Consider the following 17,500-nt stretch of genomic DNA (forward strand, 5'->3'; position numbering starts at 1 on the left):
GTAGCGACCAACTGTAGTTACTGACAGTGGGTTTCTGAAGTGTTCTTGAGCCCATGTGGTGATATCCTTTACACACTGATGTCGCTTGTTGATGCAGTACAGCCTGAGGGATCGAAGGTCACAGGCTTAGCTGCTTACGTGCAGTGATTTCTCCAGATTCTCTGAACCTTTTGATGATATTACGGACCGTAGATGGTGAACCTAAATTCCTTGCAATAGCTGGTTGAAAAAGGTTTTTCTTAAACTGTTCAACAATTTGCTCACGCATTTGTTGACAAAGTGGTGACCCTCGCCCCATCCTTGTTTGTGAATGACTGAGCATTTCATGGAATCTACTTTTATACCCAATCATGGCACCCACCTGTTCCCAATTTGCCTGTTCACCTATGGGATGTTCCAAATAAGTGTTTGATGAGCATTCCTCAACTTTATCAGTATTTATTGCTACCTTTCCCAACTTATTTGTCTCGTGTTGCTGGCATCAAATTCTAAAGTTAATGATTATTTGCAAAAAAAATTTTTTTTATCAGTTTGAACATCAAATATTTTGCCTTTGTAGCATATTCAACTGAATATGGGTTGAGAATGATTTGCAAATCATTGTATTCCGTTTATATTTACATCTAACACAATTTCCCAACTCATATGGAAACGGGGTTTGTATATCTGATGTAAAAATGTACTTTAGAAAATAAGATACTTCTCTAGTTGCCTTATTTGTATTTGACTTTATTAAATGTCTGGACAGAATTTTATCCAACGAAACCACTTTTCTTTGAAGTGATATAGAAATCCATCAGAGCTGTTTATCTATTGTATGGAGGAAAGTAGTTTTTCACAGAACTGGCACCCAATGCTACTAAAAAGTATTGATTTTGAATTGAGGATTGATTCCGAATCGAATCGTTACCCCCCCCCCAACAATCGACTCGAATTGTGTTATCAAATAATCATAATTGCGCGTCACTTCCACATACCAAGTCTCCAAGACAGAAGAAGCGCATTAGAAAGTAACCAGGAACAAACGTGTCCGCATGGTTCAAGTTACTCCATCATGAGCTTAACGTCATCAATTATTGTGATCAGTAGGTGTCACCGGGGGAAGAAAATGACCACTCCCCTTCAACTTAAAGGCAGCGTACGTCCGTTCCAGTTAATAATAAATAGGTTAGTGTTTTTAATAGCTACCATTGTTTGACTCATTTCACTTGATCATATGGATGATTGATATCAAACAATCCGACTTTGCTTGTAAAACACTGTTCATACATCCAAAATGCAACACAAAGTCTATTACAGATTTTAAAACAATATACACCAGACGTACACACACACACACACACACACACACACACACACACACACACACACACACACACACACACACACACACACACACACACACACACACACACAGGTTGTGTCCATAAAGCTGAGTTGTCCCCCACAGTGGACACGTACAATGACATGGCCTTTGGGGACATCTTCCTGCACCTGCTGACCGGACATCTCACTCTGCTGTCGGACGAGTTCGGAGGGGAGGAGTTCTGTTCCGTGGTCTTCGATGGCTTCCTCCTGACGTCGTTTTCCAGGTTTGTGCGGCACGATGTGGCACCGGCGCCGAGAGTAACTTGTAACTTTGACGTGGCAGTAAGGAGAACGTGCACCGACACACGCTGCGCATGTTGCTGCATCTCCACCACAAAGTCCTGCCTTCGTACTTGGAAACCTTGAAGAAAACTCTGGAACCTCCCAAGCAGGTTGGCCTTTCTTTGTCTCACACTCAGACTTTGGCTAAATAATCATTCATATTATACCAAACATCCAAAAACTGTTGCTTAATGATCAAGTTCTTCACGGTTCTCCACTTTCCACAACAGATATATACGTTGTGAAATGACTTATCTACACAGAAATATTCTGTAAATATTTATTTACATACCGGTACCTTAATTGTTTCCAAACGTGTCGTAACAAGGCAGTAAAACGGAAGGTCAAACAAAACAGAAGTCATGGTTATGGTTCTCCACTTTCCACAACAGTTGTGAAATTAGTTATTTACACAGAAATATTCTGTAAATGTTTATTTACATACCTTAATTGTTTCCAAACGTGTCTGTATGAAGGCAGTAAAACGGCAGGTCAAACAAAACAGAAGTCGTGGTTCTGGTTCTCCACTTTCCACAACAGTTGTGAAATGAGTTATTTACACAGAAATATTCTGTAAATGTTTATTTACATACCTTAATTGTTTCCAAACGTGTCTGTAACACAGCAGTAAAACGGCAGGTCAAACAAAACAGAAGTCATGGTTATGGTTCTCCACTTTCCACAACAGGTATATATGTTGTGAAATGAGTTATTTACACAGAAATATTCTGTAAATGTTTATTTACATACCTTAATTGTTTCCAAACGTGTCTGTAACAAGGCAGTAAAACGGCGGGTCAAACAAAACAGAAGTCATGGTTATGGTTCTCCACTTTCCACAACAGATATATACGTTGTGAAATGAGTTATTTACACAGAAATATTCTGTAAATGTTTATTTACATACCTTAATTGTTTCCAAACGTGTCTGTATCAAGGCATTAAAACGGCAGGTCAAACAAAACAGAAGTCATGGTTATGGACCCACGAGCTGCGCAAGCCAGCTGTCCAATCAGCTAAACGGACTCAATAACTCCACGGTGACGTTTTGGTGAATTTACTGAGGAATTTGTGAAAGTGAAACAATACAAAAAGAATGCAGTTGTAAGATAATAAAACTAACACAGACACTCATGACCGGGTTAGCATATTAGCTAATGCTAACGACGCTATCTAGATTACATTACGATAGCATGTAGAAATATGCATGAACATACTCCTACAGGCATCACACATGGGACGCTTTAGTAAGTAAGAATTGTTTTAGTTATATTGTAAAACTTACAAACGTTGCTCGGAGTGATGAATGACGATTCCATACGAGCAGAAACGCTGTGGACGACTGGAAGACTGAACGGCACTGTACTTCCGGTTGAATTGAAAGCACTCCCGATAAATGGAAAGACCCCGCAGTGAGCAAACTTGTCAAAAGATGGCGCCATTGAGCGGACAACACACATTCTAAATGTATTTGCTTAGTTTAAAAAAAGATATATATTTCTATCATGACCGTCAGCAGAAAAAAATCCATAAATTATCTGCACCGTTTTATAAGCCGCAGGAATCGAAGTGTAGGGGAAAAAAGTAGCAGCTAATAGTCCAGAATTTATGGTAAGTGTAAAAAAATGTTTTGCACATTTTCAGACTCGGCCTATTTTTAAACAAAGAAAACAATCTGAAGTTCTCTTCACTTTGAAGTTGTCATACCATGATTTTACCAATCCAAAGAGACTTTCCCCCATCCGGCACCTGAGCTAAAATTAGTTTGACATCCCTGGTGGATTGTGTTCTTCAAAGGAATGTGGATTCCATTTCTCTGACCAGATAATGTCTTTAACTAATCTACGTGCTATGATAGTAGTTATTGTTTTAGAAGAGAGCACTTCCTTATTGGGCCTCTGGTTGGTTGTGATATTTATCAGCACAGAGGCACTGGGCATAACAGCTGCAGGAAGCTGGGTCTGCTTTGGTAAATTGAATAGGCTGAGGAGGAAGAGTGGCGTGTTTTTTTTTTATGATTAACAAGAATTAGCGATATTGTTATTATAAGCGCTAACGCAGACGGACTATTTACGATGGCTTCTGTTTTGTTTGATCAACCATTTTACCGCCGTGTTACAGACACCGTTTGGAAACAATTATATGTAGATAAACATTCATTTCGCAACATACATACCTGCGACTTATAGTAGTCCGGTGTGGCTAATATATGCATTGTTCTTCGCTGACGGCCATAAAACACATTGGTTAGAGTGTCCGCCCTGAGATCGGTAGGTTGTGAGTTCAAACCCCGGCCGAGTCATACCAAAGACTATAAAAAAATGGGACCCATTACCTCCCTGCTTGGCACTCAGCATCAAGGGTTGGAATTGGGGGTTAAATCACCAAAATGATTCCCGGGCGCGGCCACCGCTGCTGCCCACTGCTCCCCTCACCTCCCAGGGGGTGATCAAGGGTGATGGGTCAAATGCAGAGAATAATCTCGCCACACCTAGTGTGTGTGTGACAATCATTGGTACTTTAACTTTAACTTTAACTTTATTTTTATTTTTTTTAAACCAAGCAAATACACTGAATATGTGTTATTTGTGCTATGGCGCCATCTTTTGGACGAGTTTGCTTACTGCAGGTGCTGCAATGTCCTTCGTTTTTAGTCCATTCAGGAAAGGGATAGGATAGGTCTTTATTGTCATTGCAGAAGTACAACGAAACTTTGTTTTCAGCACAAATCCGTTCAAGATTAGACAAACAAACAGTGTACAGGGTTACAGAACAGGAACGCTGATGGGTCGCCACAAGGCGCCCTGTAAAAGATGGGGGAAAATGTAAAATGCTGGGGATGGATGAGTAAAAAAATACAATCTAGACTGGGTTCCTAAGGGGGCCCAGTCTGTAGTGGGAAAAAAATCCTCCATATACATATTACAACGTACATCTCGAGATATCTAGCAACAGGGGGTGTAGATTAACTACGATCAAAGTATTGGACAGGACGTCGAAAATGTGTAATAAAGTTGTACTTTATATAAGAAAAAAATGGCATACAAAACGGTACAAAACGATCCATATACAGGTAAAAGCCAGTAAATTAGAATATTTTGAAAAACTTGATTTATTTCAGTAATTGCATTCAAAAGGTGTAACTTGTACATTATATTTATTCATTGCACACAGACTGATGCATTCAAATGTTTATTTCATTTAATTTTGATGATTTGAAGTGGCAACAAATGAAAATCCAAAATTCCGTGTGTCACAAAATTAGAATATTACTTAAGGCTAATACAAAAAAGGGATTTTTAGAAATGTTGGCCAACTGAAAAGTATGAAAATGAAAAATATGAGCATGTACAATACTCAATACTTGGTTGGAGCTCCTTTTGCCTCAATTACTGCGTTAATGCGGCGTGGCATGGAGTCGATGAGTTTCTGGCACTGCTCAGGTGTTATGAGAGCCCAGGTTGCTCTGATAGTGGCCTTCAACTCTTCTGCATTTTTGGGTCTGGCATTCTGCATCTTCCTTTTCACAATACCCCACAGATTTTCTATGGGGCTAAGGTCAGGGGAATTGGCGGGCCAATTTAGAACAGAAATACCATGGTCCGTAAACCAGGCACGGGTAGATTTTGCGCTGTGTGCAGGCGCCAAGTCCTGTTGGAACTTGAAATCTCCATCTCCATAGAGCAGGTCAGCAGCAGGAAGCATGAAGTGCTCTAAAACTTGCTGGTAGACGGCTGCGTTGACCCTGGATCTCAGGAAACAGAGTGGACCGACACCAGCAGATGACATGGCACCCCAAACCATCACCCAACCATGCAAATTTTGCATTTCCTTTGGAAATCGAGGTCCCAGAGTCTGGAGGAAGACAGGAGAGGCACAGGATCCACGTTGCCTGAAGTCTAGTGTAAAGTTTCCACCATCAGTGATGGTTTGGGGTGCCATGTCATCTGCTGGTGTCGGTCCACTCTGTTTCCTGAGATCCAGGGTCAACGCAGCCGTCTACCAGCAAGTTTTAGAGCACTTCATGCTTCCTGCTGCTGACCTGCTCTATGGAGATGGAGATTTCAAGTTCCAACAGGACTTGGCGCCTGCACACAGCGCAAAATCTACCCGTGCCTGGTTTACGGACCATGGTATTTCTGTTCTAAATTGGCCCGCCAACTCCCCTGACCTTAGCCCCATAGAAAATCTGTGGGGTATTGTGAAAAGGAAGATGCAGAATGCCAGACCCAAAAACGCAGAAGAGTTGAAGGCCACTATCAGAGCAACCTGGGCTCTCATAACACCTGAGCAGTGCCAGAAACTCATCGACTCCATGCCACGCCGCATTAACGCAGTAATTGAGGCAAAAGGAGCTCCAACCAAGTATTGAGTATTGTACATGCTCATATTTTTCATTTTCATACTTTTCAGTTGGCCAACATTTCTAAAAATCCCTTTTTTGTATTAGCCTTAAGTAATATTCTAATTTTGTGACACACGGAATTTTGGATTTTCATTTGTTGCCACTTCAAATCATCAAAATTAAATGAAATAAACATTTGAATGCATCAGTCTGTGTGCAATGAATAAATATAATGTACTAGTTACCGGTACACCTTTTGAATGCAATTACTGAAATAAATCAAGTTTTTCAAAATATTCTAATTTACTGGCTTTTACCTGTATATCTTGTTATCTGTCATTCATTCATCAACCGTAGGTGATGAATCCTCAATCTCAACAACCACATAGCACCTGCTCCCGGTCTTTTCTAACATCCGGTTTTGCCGCAATACATTGTGGAACATGCAGTCTTTTAGTTAACCCTTTGTTCGGCTATTGAGTAGAAAACAACTCAATTCAGTGTCAGTGTTTCTCAAATAATCAATATCAAATACATGTATAAATCAATCAATTCCCTTTTAACTCTTTTTAGCTGTAAATAATAATAGATCAATTTATCAGCAATAAATCAAACATGTAAATTAGGAATGATCATCACACATGAACTACCGGTATATAACCCATAAGTTACAACAGAGGGAAGGGAGTGCGGGGTCATGGTGGTCGGCAGCTCTCAGGCGATGACCATCCTTTCATCACCCCTATGGGATTTGCGTCGAGGGTGTTGGATTGGGGGGATGGGTGGGGTATGTATGTGTGTGGCGTATATTTTTGTGGATGCATGTTTGTGTGTAAGCCTGCAGTGTGTCTCTGTTCCGCGGTCATGATGTCGTGCAGTCGCTAGTCCAAAGTCAACAACAACAGGTGTGTGTCCATGAGAGACATGAAGGGAGTTTGTTGTGTCTTCGCCGCACTGTTCCTCGGTAGAGTCTCGAAGCCAGGGAAACAATCCAAGTTCGAATGTTTGTATACGAGTGAAAATAAAAATTTGCTTTTCACTCAAAATTGTCTATGACTGGTCCTCAAACCTGCGGGGCAGACAGTCCCGATGTAATCCAAAATCACAAGAGTGTCCACAGTTCTTCCCGCATCCTCCAATCATTTGTGGCAGCTTTGGGGTACTTTGAAGACTGCCAGCAACTTCCAATTTGTGGACAAACCAGAGCAATGCTTAGTCCAATCAGCAGATGTCCTGTTGTCATAATTCCGAATAGGTGGATATCTTCACGTCCTCGACAGAAAAGGGTCGCCAGGCACGCGGCACTCCTTCTTCTCCCGAGAGTCCGTCGTGTGTCCAGCAACAACCGCTCAGTCACGACAAGCAGGTTCCCCTAAACCCAAGATCTTGTCAATTTCGTTGAGGCTAGTTAAATAGTTCCAATGTTGATTTGGAGAGCAGTGCAAAAAGAGGCAACAAGAAAGTTAAGACAAGACAAAGAAGCAAGCAGGAGAGATAAGGGAGAGGGAAGGGGAGCGTCCACCCTCCATGAGTGCCAGAGAGAAAACCGGACATAGAAGCACCGTTCCGTCTTCTAGCCATCCATAGCGTCACTATCCTTATTGATTTCTACATTTAAAAATGATTTTTGTATTGTTTCACTTTCACAAATTCCTCGATAAATTCACCAAAACGTCACCGGGAAGTCATCGAGTCTGTTAAGCTGATTGGAGAGCTAGTTTGCGCAGCTAGTGGATCCATGACCATGACTTCTGTTTTGTTGGATCAGCCGTTTTACTGCCGTGTTACAGACACCGTTTGGAAACAATGGTATGTAGATAAACATTCATTTCGCAACATACATACCTGCGAGTAGTCCGGTGTGGCTAATACCGTATTTTTCGGAGTATAAGTCGCACCGGAGTATAAGTCGCACCAATCGAAAATGCATAATAAAGAAGGAAAAAAATATATATAAGTCGCACTGGAGTATAAGTCGCATTTTTGGGGGAAATTTATTTGATAAAACCCAACACCAAGAATAGACATTTGAAAGGCAATTTAAAATAAATAAAGAATAGTGAACAACAGGCTGAATAAGTGTACGTTATATGAGGCATAAATAACCAACTGGTATGTTAACGTAACATATTATGGTAAGAGTCATTCAAATAACTATAACATATAGAACATGCTATACGTTTACCAAACAATCTGTCACTCCTAATCGCTAAATCCCATGAAATCTTATACGTCTAGTCTCTTATGTGAATGAGCTAAATAATATTATTTGATATTTTACGGTAATGTGTTAATAATTTCACACATAAGTCGCTCCTGAGTATAAACTGCGACTTATAGTCCGAAAAATACGGTAGATGCATTGTTCTTCGCTGACGGCCATAATACACATTTTATTTAATATTTTTTTAAACCAAGCAAATACACTTGATTATGTGTTATTATTTGTGCTATGGCGCCATCTTTTGGACGAGTTTGCTTACTACAGGTGCTGCAATGTCCTCCGTTTTTGGTCCTTTCAACCGGACGTAGAAGCGCCGTTCCGTCTTCTAGCCATCCATAGCGTCACTACCCTTATGGATTTCTACATTTAAAAATGATTTTTGTATCGTTTCACTTTCACAAATTCCTCTGTAAATTCACCAAAACGTCACCGGGGAGTCATCAAGTCCGTTTAGCCGATTGGAGAGCTAGTTTGCGCAGCTAGTAGATCCATGACTTCTGTTTTGTTGGATCAGCCGTTTTGCACCGTTTTGAAACAATTAAGGTAAGTAAATAAACATTTACAGAATACTTCTGTGTAAATAACTAATTTCACAATATATCTGCGGCTTATATATCAATCAATCAATCCATGTTTATTTATATAGCCCTAAATCACAAGTGTCTCAAAGGGCTGCACAAGCCACAACGACATCCTCGGTACAGAGCCCACATAAGAGCAAGGAAAAACTCACCCCAGTGGGACGTCGATGTGAATGACTATGAGAAACCTTGGAGAGGACCGCATATGTGGGTAACCCCCCCCCCTCTAGGGGAGACCGAATGCAATGGATGTCGAGTGGGTCTGACATAATATTGTGAGAGTCCAGTCCATAGTGGATCCAACATAATAATAAGAGTCCAGTCCATAGTGGGGTCAGCAGGAAATCATCCTGAGCGGAGACGGCGGGTCAGCAGCGCAGAGATGTTCCCAACCGATGCACAGGCGAGCGATCCACCCCGGGTCCCGACTCTGGACTGCCAGCACTTCATCCATGGCCACCGGACCTGTTTCCCCCGCCCCCTCCACAAGGGAGTGGGGAGCAGAGGAGAAAAGAAAAGAAACGGCAGATTAACTGGTCTAAAAGGGGGGTTTATTTAAAGGCTAGAGTATACAAATGAGTTTTAAGATGGGACTTAAATGCTTCTACTGAGGTAGCATCTCTAACTGTTACCGGGAGGGCATTCCAGAGTACTGGAGCCCGAATAGAAAACGCTCCATATCCCGCAGACTTTTTTTGGGCTCTGGGAATCACTAATAAGCCGGAGTTCTTTGAACGCAGATTTCTTGCCGGGACATATGGTACAATACAATCGGCAAGATAGGATGGAGCTAGACCGTGTAGTATTTTATACGTAAGTAGTAAAACCTTAAAGTCACATCTTAAGTGCACAGGAAGCCAGGGCAGGTGAGCCAGTATAGTTATATGTATATATGTATATACCGTATTTTCCGCACTATAAGGCGCACCGGATTATTAGCCGCACCTTCTATGAATTACATATTTCATAATTTTGTCCACCAATAAGCCGCCCCGGACTAAAAGCCGCGCCTACGCTGCGCTAAAGTGAATGTCAAAAAAACGCTGCGCTAAAGTGAATGTCAAAAAAACAGTCAGATAGTTCAGTCAAACTTTAATAATATATTGAAAACCAGCGTTCTAACAACTCTGTCCCAAAATGTACGCAAATGTGCAATCACAAACATAGTAAAATTCAAAATGGTGTAGAACAATAGCAACATAATGTTGCTCGAACGTTAATGTCACAACACACAAAATAAACATAGCGCTCACCTTCTGAAGTTATTCTTCATTCGTAAATCCTTCGAATTCTTCGTCTTCGGTGTCCGAATTGAAAAGTTGGGCGAATACGGGATCCAAAATGGCCGGTTCCGTCTCGTCGAAGTCACCGGAGTCAGTGTCACTGTTGTGCAGCAGTTCTGTGAATCCTGCCTTCCGGAAAGGTCGGACCACAGTTGTGACCGAAACTATCTGCCCAGGCATTTACGATCCACTGGCAGATGTTGGCGTATGTCGACCGGCGCTATCTGCCCGTCTTAGTGAAGGTGTGTTCGCCTTCGGAGCTGTGTGAAAAAAGCCTCCCGGCCTCTTCGTGTAAACTTCCCTTAACCACTCGCTCATCTTTTCTTCATCCATCCATCCCTTCGAGTTAGCTTTTATGATGACGCCGGCTGGAAAGGTCTCTTTTGGATGGGTGGAAGTTAGCATGGCAAGCTAGAACCACAGTGAAGGATGACTTCTCATTCCCTGTGGAGCGAATATTCACCGTACGTGCTCCCGTTCCACAGTGCGGTTCAGTTGCTGTGAAATACGGTAGTAATCCGTGTGCGGATGGAGAGATTGCGTCTTTTTATGAACCGGATCGTTTTGTAGGAGCCATTTTGTGGTCTTTACAGATGTAAACAGGAAATGAAACGTACGGTGATATCCGCGCGTTTTTTCTTCTTCTTCCGGGGGCGGGTGAAGCGCTTCCTGTTCTATGGGGGCGGGTGAAGCGCTTCCTGTTCTATGGGGGCGAGTGCTTTCATTGGCGGTTGCTTGCGTAGAAGAAGAAGCGCTTCCTGTTCTACCGGGAAAAAAGATGGCGGCTGTTTACCGAAGTTGCGAGACCGAAACTTTATGAAAATGAATCGTAATAAAGCGCACCGGGTTATTAGGCGCACTGTCAGCTTTTGAGAAAAATTGTGGTTTTTAGGTGCGCCTTATAGTGCGGAAAATACGGTAAAGGTATATACAGTATAGGTATATGTATATATGTATATAAAGGTATATACAGTATAGGCGTAATATGATCAAACTTTCTTGTTCTTGTCAAAAGTCTAGCAGCCTAGGAGCTATGTTGTCCGGGGGCATGAAGGGTCTCCCAAGACAAACAGGTCCTAGGTGAGGGATCAGACAAAGAGCAGCTCGAAGACTTCTATGGGAATGAAACAACAAAGACTCAGATTTCCCTCGCCCGGACGCGGGTCACCGGGGCCCCCCTCTGGAGCCAGGCCCGGAGTTGGGGCACGATGGCGAGCGCCTGGTGGTCGGGCCTGTCCCCATGGCGCCCGGCCGGGCACAGCCCGAAGAGGCAACGTGGGTCACTCCTCCAATGGGCTCACCACTCATGGGAGGGGCCATAGAGGTCGGGTGCATTGTGAGCTGGGCGGCAGCCGAAGGCAGGGCACTTGGCGGTCTGATCCTCGGCTACATAAGCTAGCTCTTGGGACGTGGAACGTCACCTCGCTGGGGGGGAAGGAGCCTGAGCTAGTGCGCGAGGTAGAGAAGTTCCGGCTAGATATAGTCGGACTCACCTCGACGCACAGCAAGGGCTCTGGAACCAGTTCTCTCGAGAGGGGTTGGACTCTCTTCCACACTAGCGTTGCACGCAGTGAGAGGCGACTAACTGGGGTAGCAATTCTTGTTGCCCCCTCGGCTCAAAGCCTGCACGTTGGAGTTCAACCCGGTGGACGAGAGGGTAGCCGGGTCCTGACTGTTGTTTGTGCTTACGCACCAAACAGCAGTTCAGAGTACCCACCCTTTTTGGATGCACTCGAGGGAGTACTGGAAAGTGCTCCCCCGGGTGATTCCCTTGTCCTACTGGTTGACTTCAACGCTCATGTTGGCAACGACAGTGAAACCTGGAGAGGCGTGATTGGGAAGAATGGCCGCCCGGATCTGAACCCGAGTGGTGTTTTGTTTTTGGACTTTTGTGCTCGTCACAGATTGTCCATAACAAACACCATGTTCAAGCATAAGGGTGTCCATATGTGCACTTGGCACCAGGACACCCTAGGCCGCAGTTCCCTGATCGACTTTGTAGTTGTGTCATCGGATTTGCGGCCTCATGTTTTGGACACTCGGGTGAAGAGAGGGGCGGAGGTTTCTACCGATCACCACCTGGTGGTGAGTTGGCTGCGATGGTGGGGGAGGATGCCGGACAGACCTGGCAGGCCCAAACGCATTGTAAGGGTCTGCTGGGAACGTCTGGCAGAGTCTCCTGTCAGAGAGAGTTTCAATTCCCACCTCCGGAAGAACTTTGAACATGTCACGAGGGATGTGCTGGACATTGAGTCCGAGTGGACCACGTTCCGCGCCTCTATTGTTGAGGCGGCTGATTGGAGCTGTGGCCGCAAGGTAGTTGGTGCTTGTCGTGACGGTAATCCTAGAACCCGTTGGTGGACACCGGCGGTGAGGGATGCCGTCAAGCTGAAGAAGGAGTCCTATCGGGTTCTTTTGGCTCATGGGACTCCGGAGGCAGCAGACAGGTACCGACAGGCCAAGCGGTGTGCGGCTTCAGCGGTCACAAAGGCAAAAACTCGGACATGGGAGGAGTTCAGGGAAGCTATGGAAAACGACTTCCGGACGGCTTAGAAGCGATTCTGGACCACCATCCGCCGCCTCAAGAAGGGGAAGCAGTGCACTGTCAACACCGTGTATGGTGCGGATGGTGTTCTGCTGACCTCGACTGCGGATGTTGTGGATCGGTGGAGGGAATACTTCGAAGACCTCCTCAATCCCACCAACACGTCTTCCTATGAGGAGCAGTGCCTGGGGAGTCTGTGGTGGGCTCTCCTATTTCTGGGGCTGAGGTTGCTGAGGTAGTTAAAAAGCTCCTCGGTGGCAAGGCTTCGGGGGTAGATGAGATCCGCCCGGAGTTCCTTATGGCTCTGGATGCTGTGGGGCTGTTTTGGTTGACAAGACTCTGCAGCATCGCGTGGACATCGGGGGCGGTACCTCTGGATTGGCAGACCGGGGTGGTGGTTCCTCTCTTTAAGAAGGGGAACCGGAGGGTGTGTTCTAACTATCGTGGGATCACACTCCTCAGCCTTCCCGGTAAGGTCTATTCAGGTGTACTGGAGAGGAGGCTACGCCGGATAGTCGAACCTCGGATTCAGGAGGAACAGTGTGGTTTTCGTCCTGGTCGTGGAACTGTGGACCAGCTCTATACTCTCGGCAGGGTCCTTGAGGGTGCATGGGAGTTTGCCCAACCAGTCTACATGTTCTTTGTGGACTTGGAGAAGGCATTCGACCGTGTTCCTCGGGAGGTCCTGTGGGGAGTGCTCAGAGAGTATGGGGTATCGGACTGTCTGATTGTGGCTGTCCGCTCCCTGTACGATCAGTATCAGAGCTTGGTCCGTATTGCCGGCAGTAGGTCGGACACGTTTCCAGTGAGGGTTGGACTCCGCCAAGGCTGCCTTTTGTCACCGATTCTGTTCATAACTTTTATGGACAGAATTTCTAGGCGCAGTCAAGGCGTTGAGGGGTTCCGGTTTGGTGGCTGCAGGATTAGGTCTCTGCTTTTTGAGGATGATGTGGTCCTGATGGCTTCATCTGGCCAGGATATTCAGCTCTCACTGGATCGGTTCGCAGCCGAGTGTGAAGCGACTGGGATGAGAATCAGCACCTCCAAGTCCGAGTCCATGGTTCTCGCCCGGAAAAGGTTGGAGTGCCATCTCCGGGTTGGGGCGGAGATCTTGCCCCAAGTGGAGGAGTTCAGGTACCTAGGAGTCTTGTTCACGAGTGGGGGAAGAGTGGATCGTGAGATCGACAGACGGATCGGTGCGGCGTCTTCAGTAATGCGGACGCTGTATCGATCCGTTGTGGTGAATAAGGAGCTGAGCCGGAAGGCAAAGCTCTCAATTTACCGGTCGATCTACGTTCCCATCCTCACCTATGGTCATGAGCTTTGGGTTATGACCGAAAGGACAAGATCACGGGTACAAGCGGCCGAAATGAGTTTCCTCCGCCGGGTGGCGGGGCTCTCCCTTAGAGATAGGGTGAGAAGCTCTGTCATCCGGGGGGAGCTCAAAGTAAAGCCGCTGCTCCTCCACATCGTCAGGAGCCAGATGAGGTGGTTCGGGCATCTGGTCAGGATGCCACCCGAACGCCTCCCTAGGGAGGTGTTTAGGGCACGTCCAACCGGTAGGAGGCCACGGGGAAGACCCAGGACACGTTGGGAGGACTATGTCTCCCGGCTGGCCTGGGAACGCCTCGGGATCCCCCGGGAAAAGCTGGACGAAGTGGCTGGGGAGAGGAAAGTCTGGACTTCCCTGCTTAGGCTGCTGCCCCCGCGACCCGACTTTGGATAAGCGGAAGAAGATGGATGGATGGATGGATAATGCTAGACATAGGGAGACCCGAAAATAATACGTTACAGTAGTCGAGACGAGACGTAATGAACGCATGAATAATGATCTCATCGTCGCTAGTGGATAAATTGAACGAATTTTAGCGATATTACGGAGATGAAAGAAGGCCGTTTTAGTAACACTCTTAATGTGTGATTCAAAGGAGAGAGTTGGGTCGAAGATAATACCCAGATTCTTTACCGAGTCGCCTTGTGTAATTGTTTGGTTGTCAAATGTTAAGGTGGTATTATTAAATAAATGTCGGTGTTTAGCAGGACCGATAATCAGCATTTCCGTTTTCTTGGCGTTGAGTTGCAAGAAGTTAGCGGACATCCATTGTTTAATTTCATTAAGACACGCCTCCAGCTGACTACAATCCGGCGTGTTGATCAGCTTTAGGGGCATGTAGAGTTGGGTGTCATCAGCATAACAATGAAAGCTAACACCGTATTTGCGTATGATGTCGCCTAGCGGCAGCATGTACATAATAACAAAGTACAGGGCCAAGAACCGAACCCCGAGGAACTCCGCACGTTACCTTAACATAGTCCGAGGTCACATTGTTATGGGAGACGCACTGCATTCTGTCAGTAAGATAAGAGTTAAACCACGACAAGGCTAAGTCTGACATACCAATACGTGTTTTGATACGCTCTAATAAAATATTATGATCGACGGTATCGAAAGCAGCACTAAGATCAAGAAGCAGCAACATAGATGACACATCAGAATCCATCGTTAGCAGTAGATCATTAAGCATTTTTGCGAGGGCTGTCTCCGTAGAGTGATTTGCCCTGAAACCGGATTGAAAAGGTTCAGAGATTGTTAGACACTAAGTGTTCATTTAGCTGCTGTGCGACAATTTTTTCGAGGATTTTCGAAATAAACGGAAGGTGGGACAGCTGCCGGTAGTTTACCATGAGGTCAGGATCAAGGTTAGGTCTTTTGAGCAGAGGATGAATGACCGCTTTCTTGAATGCTAGGGGAACAGTGCCAGAGGAAAGTGATACGTTTATAATATTTAGCACTGATGGACCTAATAATACAAAAAGCTCCTTGATAAGTTTCCCAGGAAGTGGGTCAAGTAAACATGTTGTTTGTTTTATCCCACTTACATGCCGTAATAGTTCCTCTAATGTTATTTCATCAAAAAGAGAGAGACTATTTTGTATTGCAGTATCCGTCGTATATACAGTCGTATCTGTGTTAATAGAACCCAGTTGTAGCTGGGATGCGTTGTCTTTAATCTCCTTTCTAATGAGTTAAATTTTCTTGTTAAAGAAATTCATAAAGTCATCTGCCGAGTGGGTGGAGCTATTGGGAGGAGTCCCTTGTTGGGTTAGCGATGCTACTGTACTAAACAAAAATGTAGGGTCGTTTTTGTTGAGGCGGATGAGATTTGAGTAATATTTAGCTTTAGCTAAGGTAAACATAAAATTTCCCCCCCTAAAATGAAATAATAATTCGCAGTGTGCAGAGCAGGTTTTCACAAAGAGAAAAAGAAGTAAAACGTAAGTAAAGATGACATAATAAACATTGTTACTATGTATGGAGGGCAGCATGGTGGGATAGGGGTTAGTGCATGTGCCTCACAATACGAAGGTCCTGAGTAGTTCTGAGTTCAATACCGGGCTCGGGATCTTTCTGTGTAGAGTTTGCATTTTCTCCCCGTGACTGCGGGTTCTTCCCACCGCCAAAAACATGCACCTGGGGATAGGTTGATTGGCAACACAAAAATTGGCCCTAGTGTGTGAATGTGAGTGTGAATGTTGTCTGTCTATCTATGTTGGCCCTGTGATGAGGTGGTGACTTGTCCAGGGTGTACTCCGCCTTCCGCCTGAATGCAGCTGAGATAGGCTCCAGCACCCCCCGCGACCCCGAACGGGACAAGCGATAGAAAATGGATGGATGGACTATGTATGGATGGAAGAATCTCATTTGGGACTGCGTTCACCTTTGCCTCCTGGCGTGCGTTGTTGACGTGTGCTTGCTGTTTTCAGAGCGGCGAGCCGGTGAAGGAGCTGCACAGCCAGCTGACGGACAAGATGGACGCCCAGAAGAAAAGTCCTGCCGTGGCAGAGGAGCCGCCGTCACTGGATCTCAGCCTGCACCCGGTCAAAGTCGCCCCCGCAGCGGCGTCCGGCACGGCTACCCCGCTCTGACCAGGATGTGTCTCCTTTTTCCTCTTTTATTGTCCTGCTCCACGGAGACTGCTTGGATTTTCTCCCACGCTACATCGTTCTGCTTTCATCCATGAATTATCGGCCAAACTCCAACCGCCCCCCCGTGTGACTTTCTCTGAGGAATGGCGACGTCGGTTTTTTTCGACTTTTTTTTTTATGTTTTACTTCTGACGGAAGTGCGTCAAAGAAAAGGAAAGCGAAGTCCAATTAGGAAAAATGTGCAGAAATCAAGCTTCCCAAAGGATAAAGTTTAGTTGGGTTTTTTTATCAAAAGGTCTGCTGCTGAGAAATGAATACCACTTCCTGTCTCTTCCGTCTAGTTTCCTGTCTTTGACGAGTCCTTCATGTGTTGAATCCTTCACATAAGTCCTACCTTAAAGGGGAACTGCACGTCTGTCATTCGCGATCCTCATGTAAGACGTTTTTCTTTTTTATACATTCTAAATCGTAAATAGACGCTAGCAAGAGTCAGCTATTGACAGTCGCCTATAAAGCGCTCTAAAAAAAACATTATTGTTTATATACACACTGTATGTATATATGTAATGTAGTATCCGTCACATTCATAATAACATGTGATATTTACATATTTGGATCATTTTAAGTATTAATTTCACAGACTCATCACAACATTTACTTTCCCTTCAACAACAAGAAGAAGAAGAAGACTACTAATCATGGCAGACTTGATGAGAGACAACAAAGACTACTTTGGGACAATTGATGATCCAGAAACTGATGTTTTTGAGCCTGAATATAAGGAGGACGATCTGCAAGTTTCAGAAGCTGTGTGCTAAACAGATCGAGAAAGTAGCAGCATTGCTAAGTGCTAAAAAAGATACACAAACGTAATAAAACAATCACTTGCTGTACAATGTCTGCTCTCACTGGGATAAAGACTGATGGGATGTTTATATCTTCCTA

General features: G+C 44.8%; 1 protein-coding gene across 1 annotated transcript in view; it reads left to right on the forward strand.

Moving 5' to 3' along the window:
- The window catches only part of nelfb (negative elongation factor complex member B), a 44,404-nt gene that overhangs the window by 25,038 nt on the left and 1,866 nt on the right, over positions 1–17,500 (forward strand). The window contains exons 11-13 of the mRNA XM_061980490.2: positions 1,451–1,592; positions 1,652–1,760; positions 16,394–17,500. The exon at positions 16,394–17,500 is cut by the window's right edge and continues 1,866 nt beyond it. Coding sequence (XP_061836474.1) covers positions 1,451–1,592; positions 1,652–1,760; positions 16,394–16,555 — 413 coding nt within the window. The 3' untranslated portion in view covers positions 16,556–17,500. The remainder of the gene's footprint in view (positions 1–1,450; positions 1,593–1,651; positions 1,761–16,393) is intronic.

This window comes from Nerophis lumbriciformis, linkage group LG20 (genome assembly GCF_033978685.3).
Source record: "Nerophis lumbriciformis linkage group LG20, RoL_Nlum_v2.1, whole genome shotgun sequence".
Lineage (NCBI taxonomy): Eukaryota > Metazoa > Chordata > Actinopteri > Syngnathiformes > Syngnathidae > Nerophis > Nerophis lumbriciformis.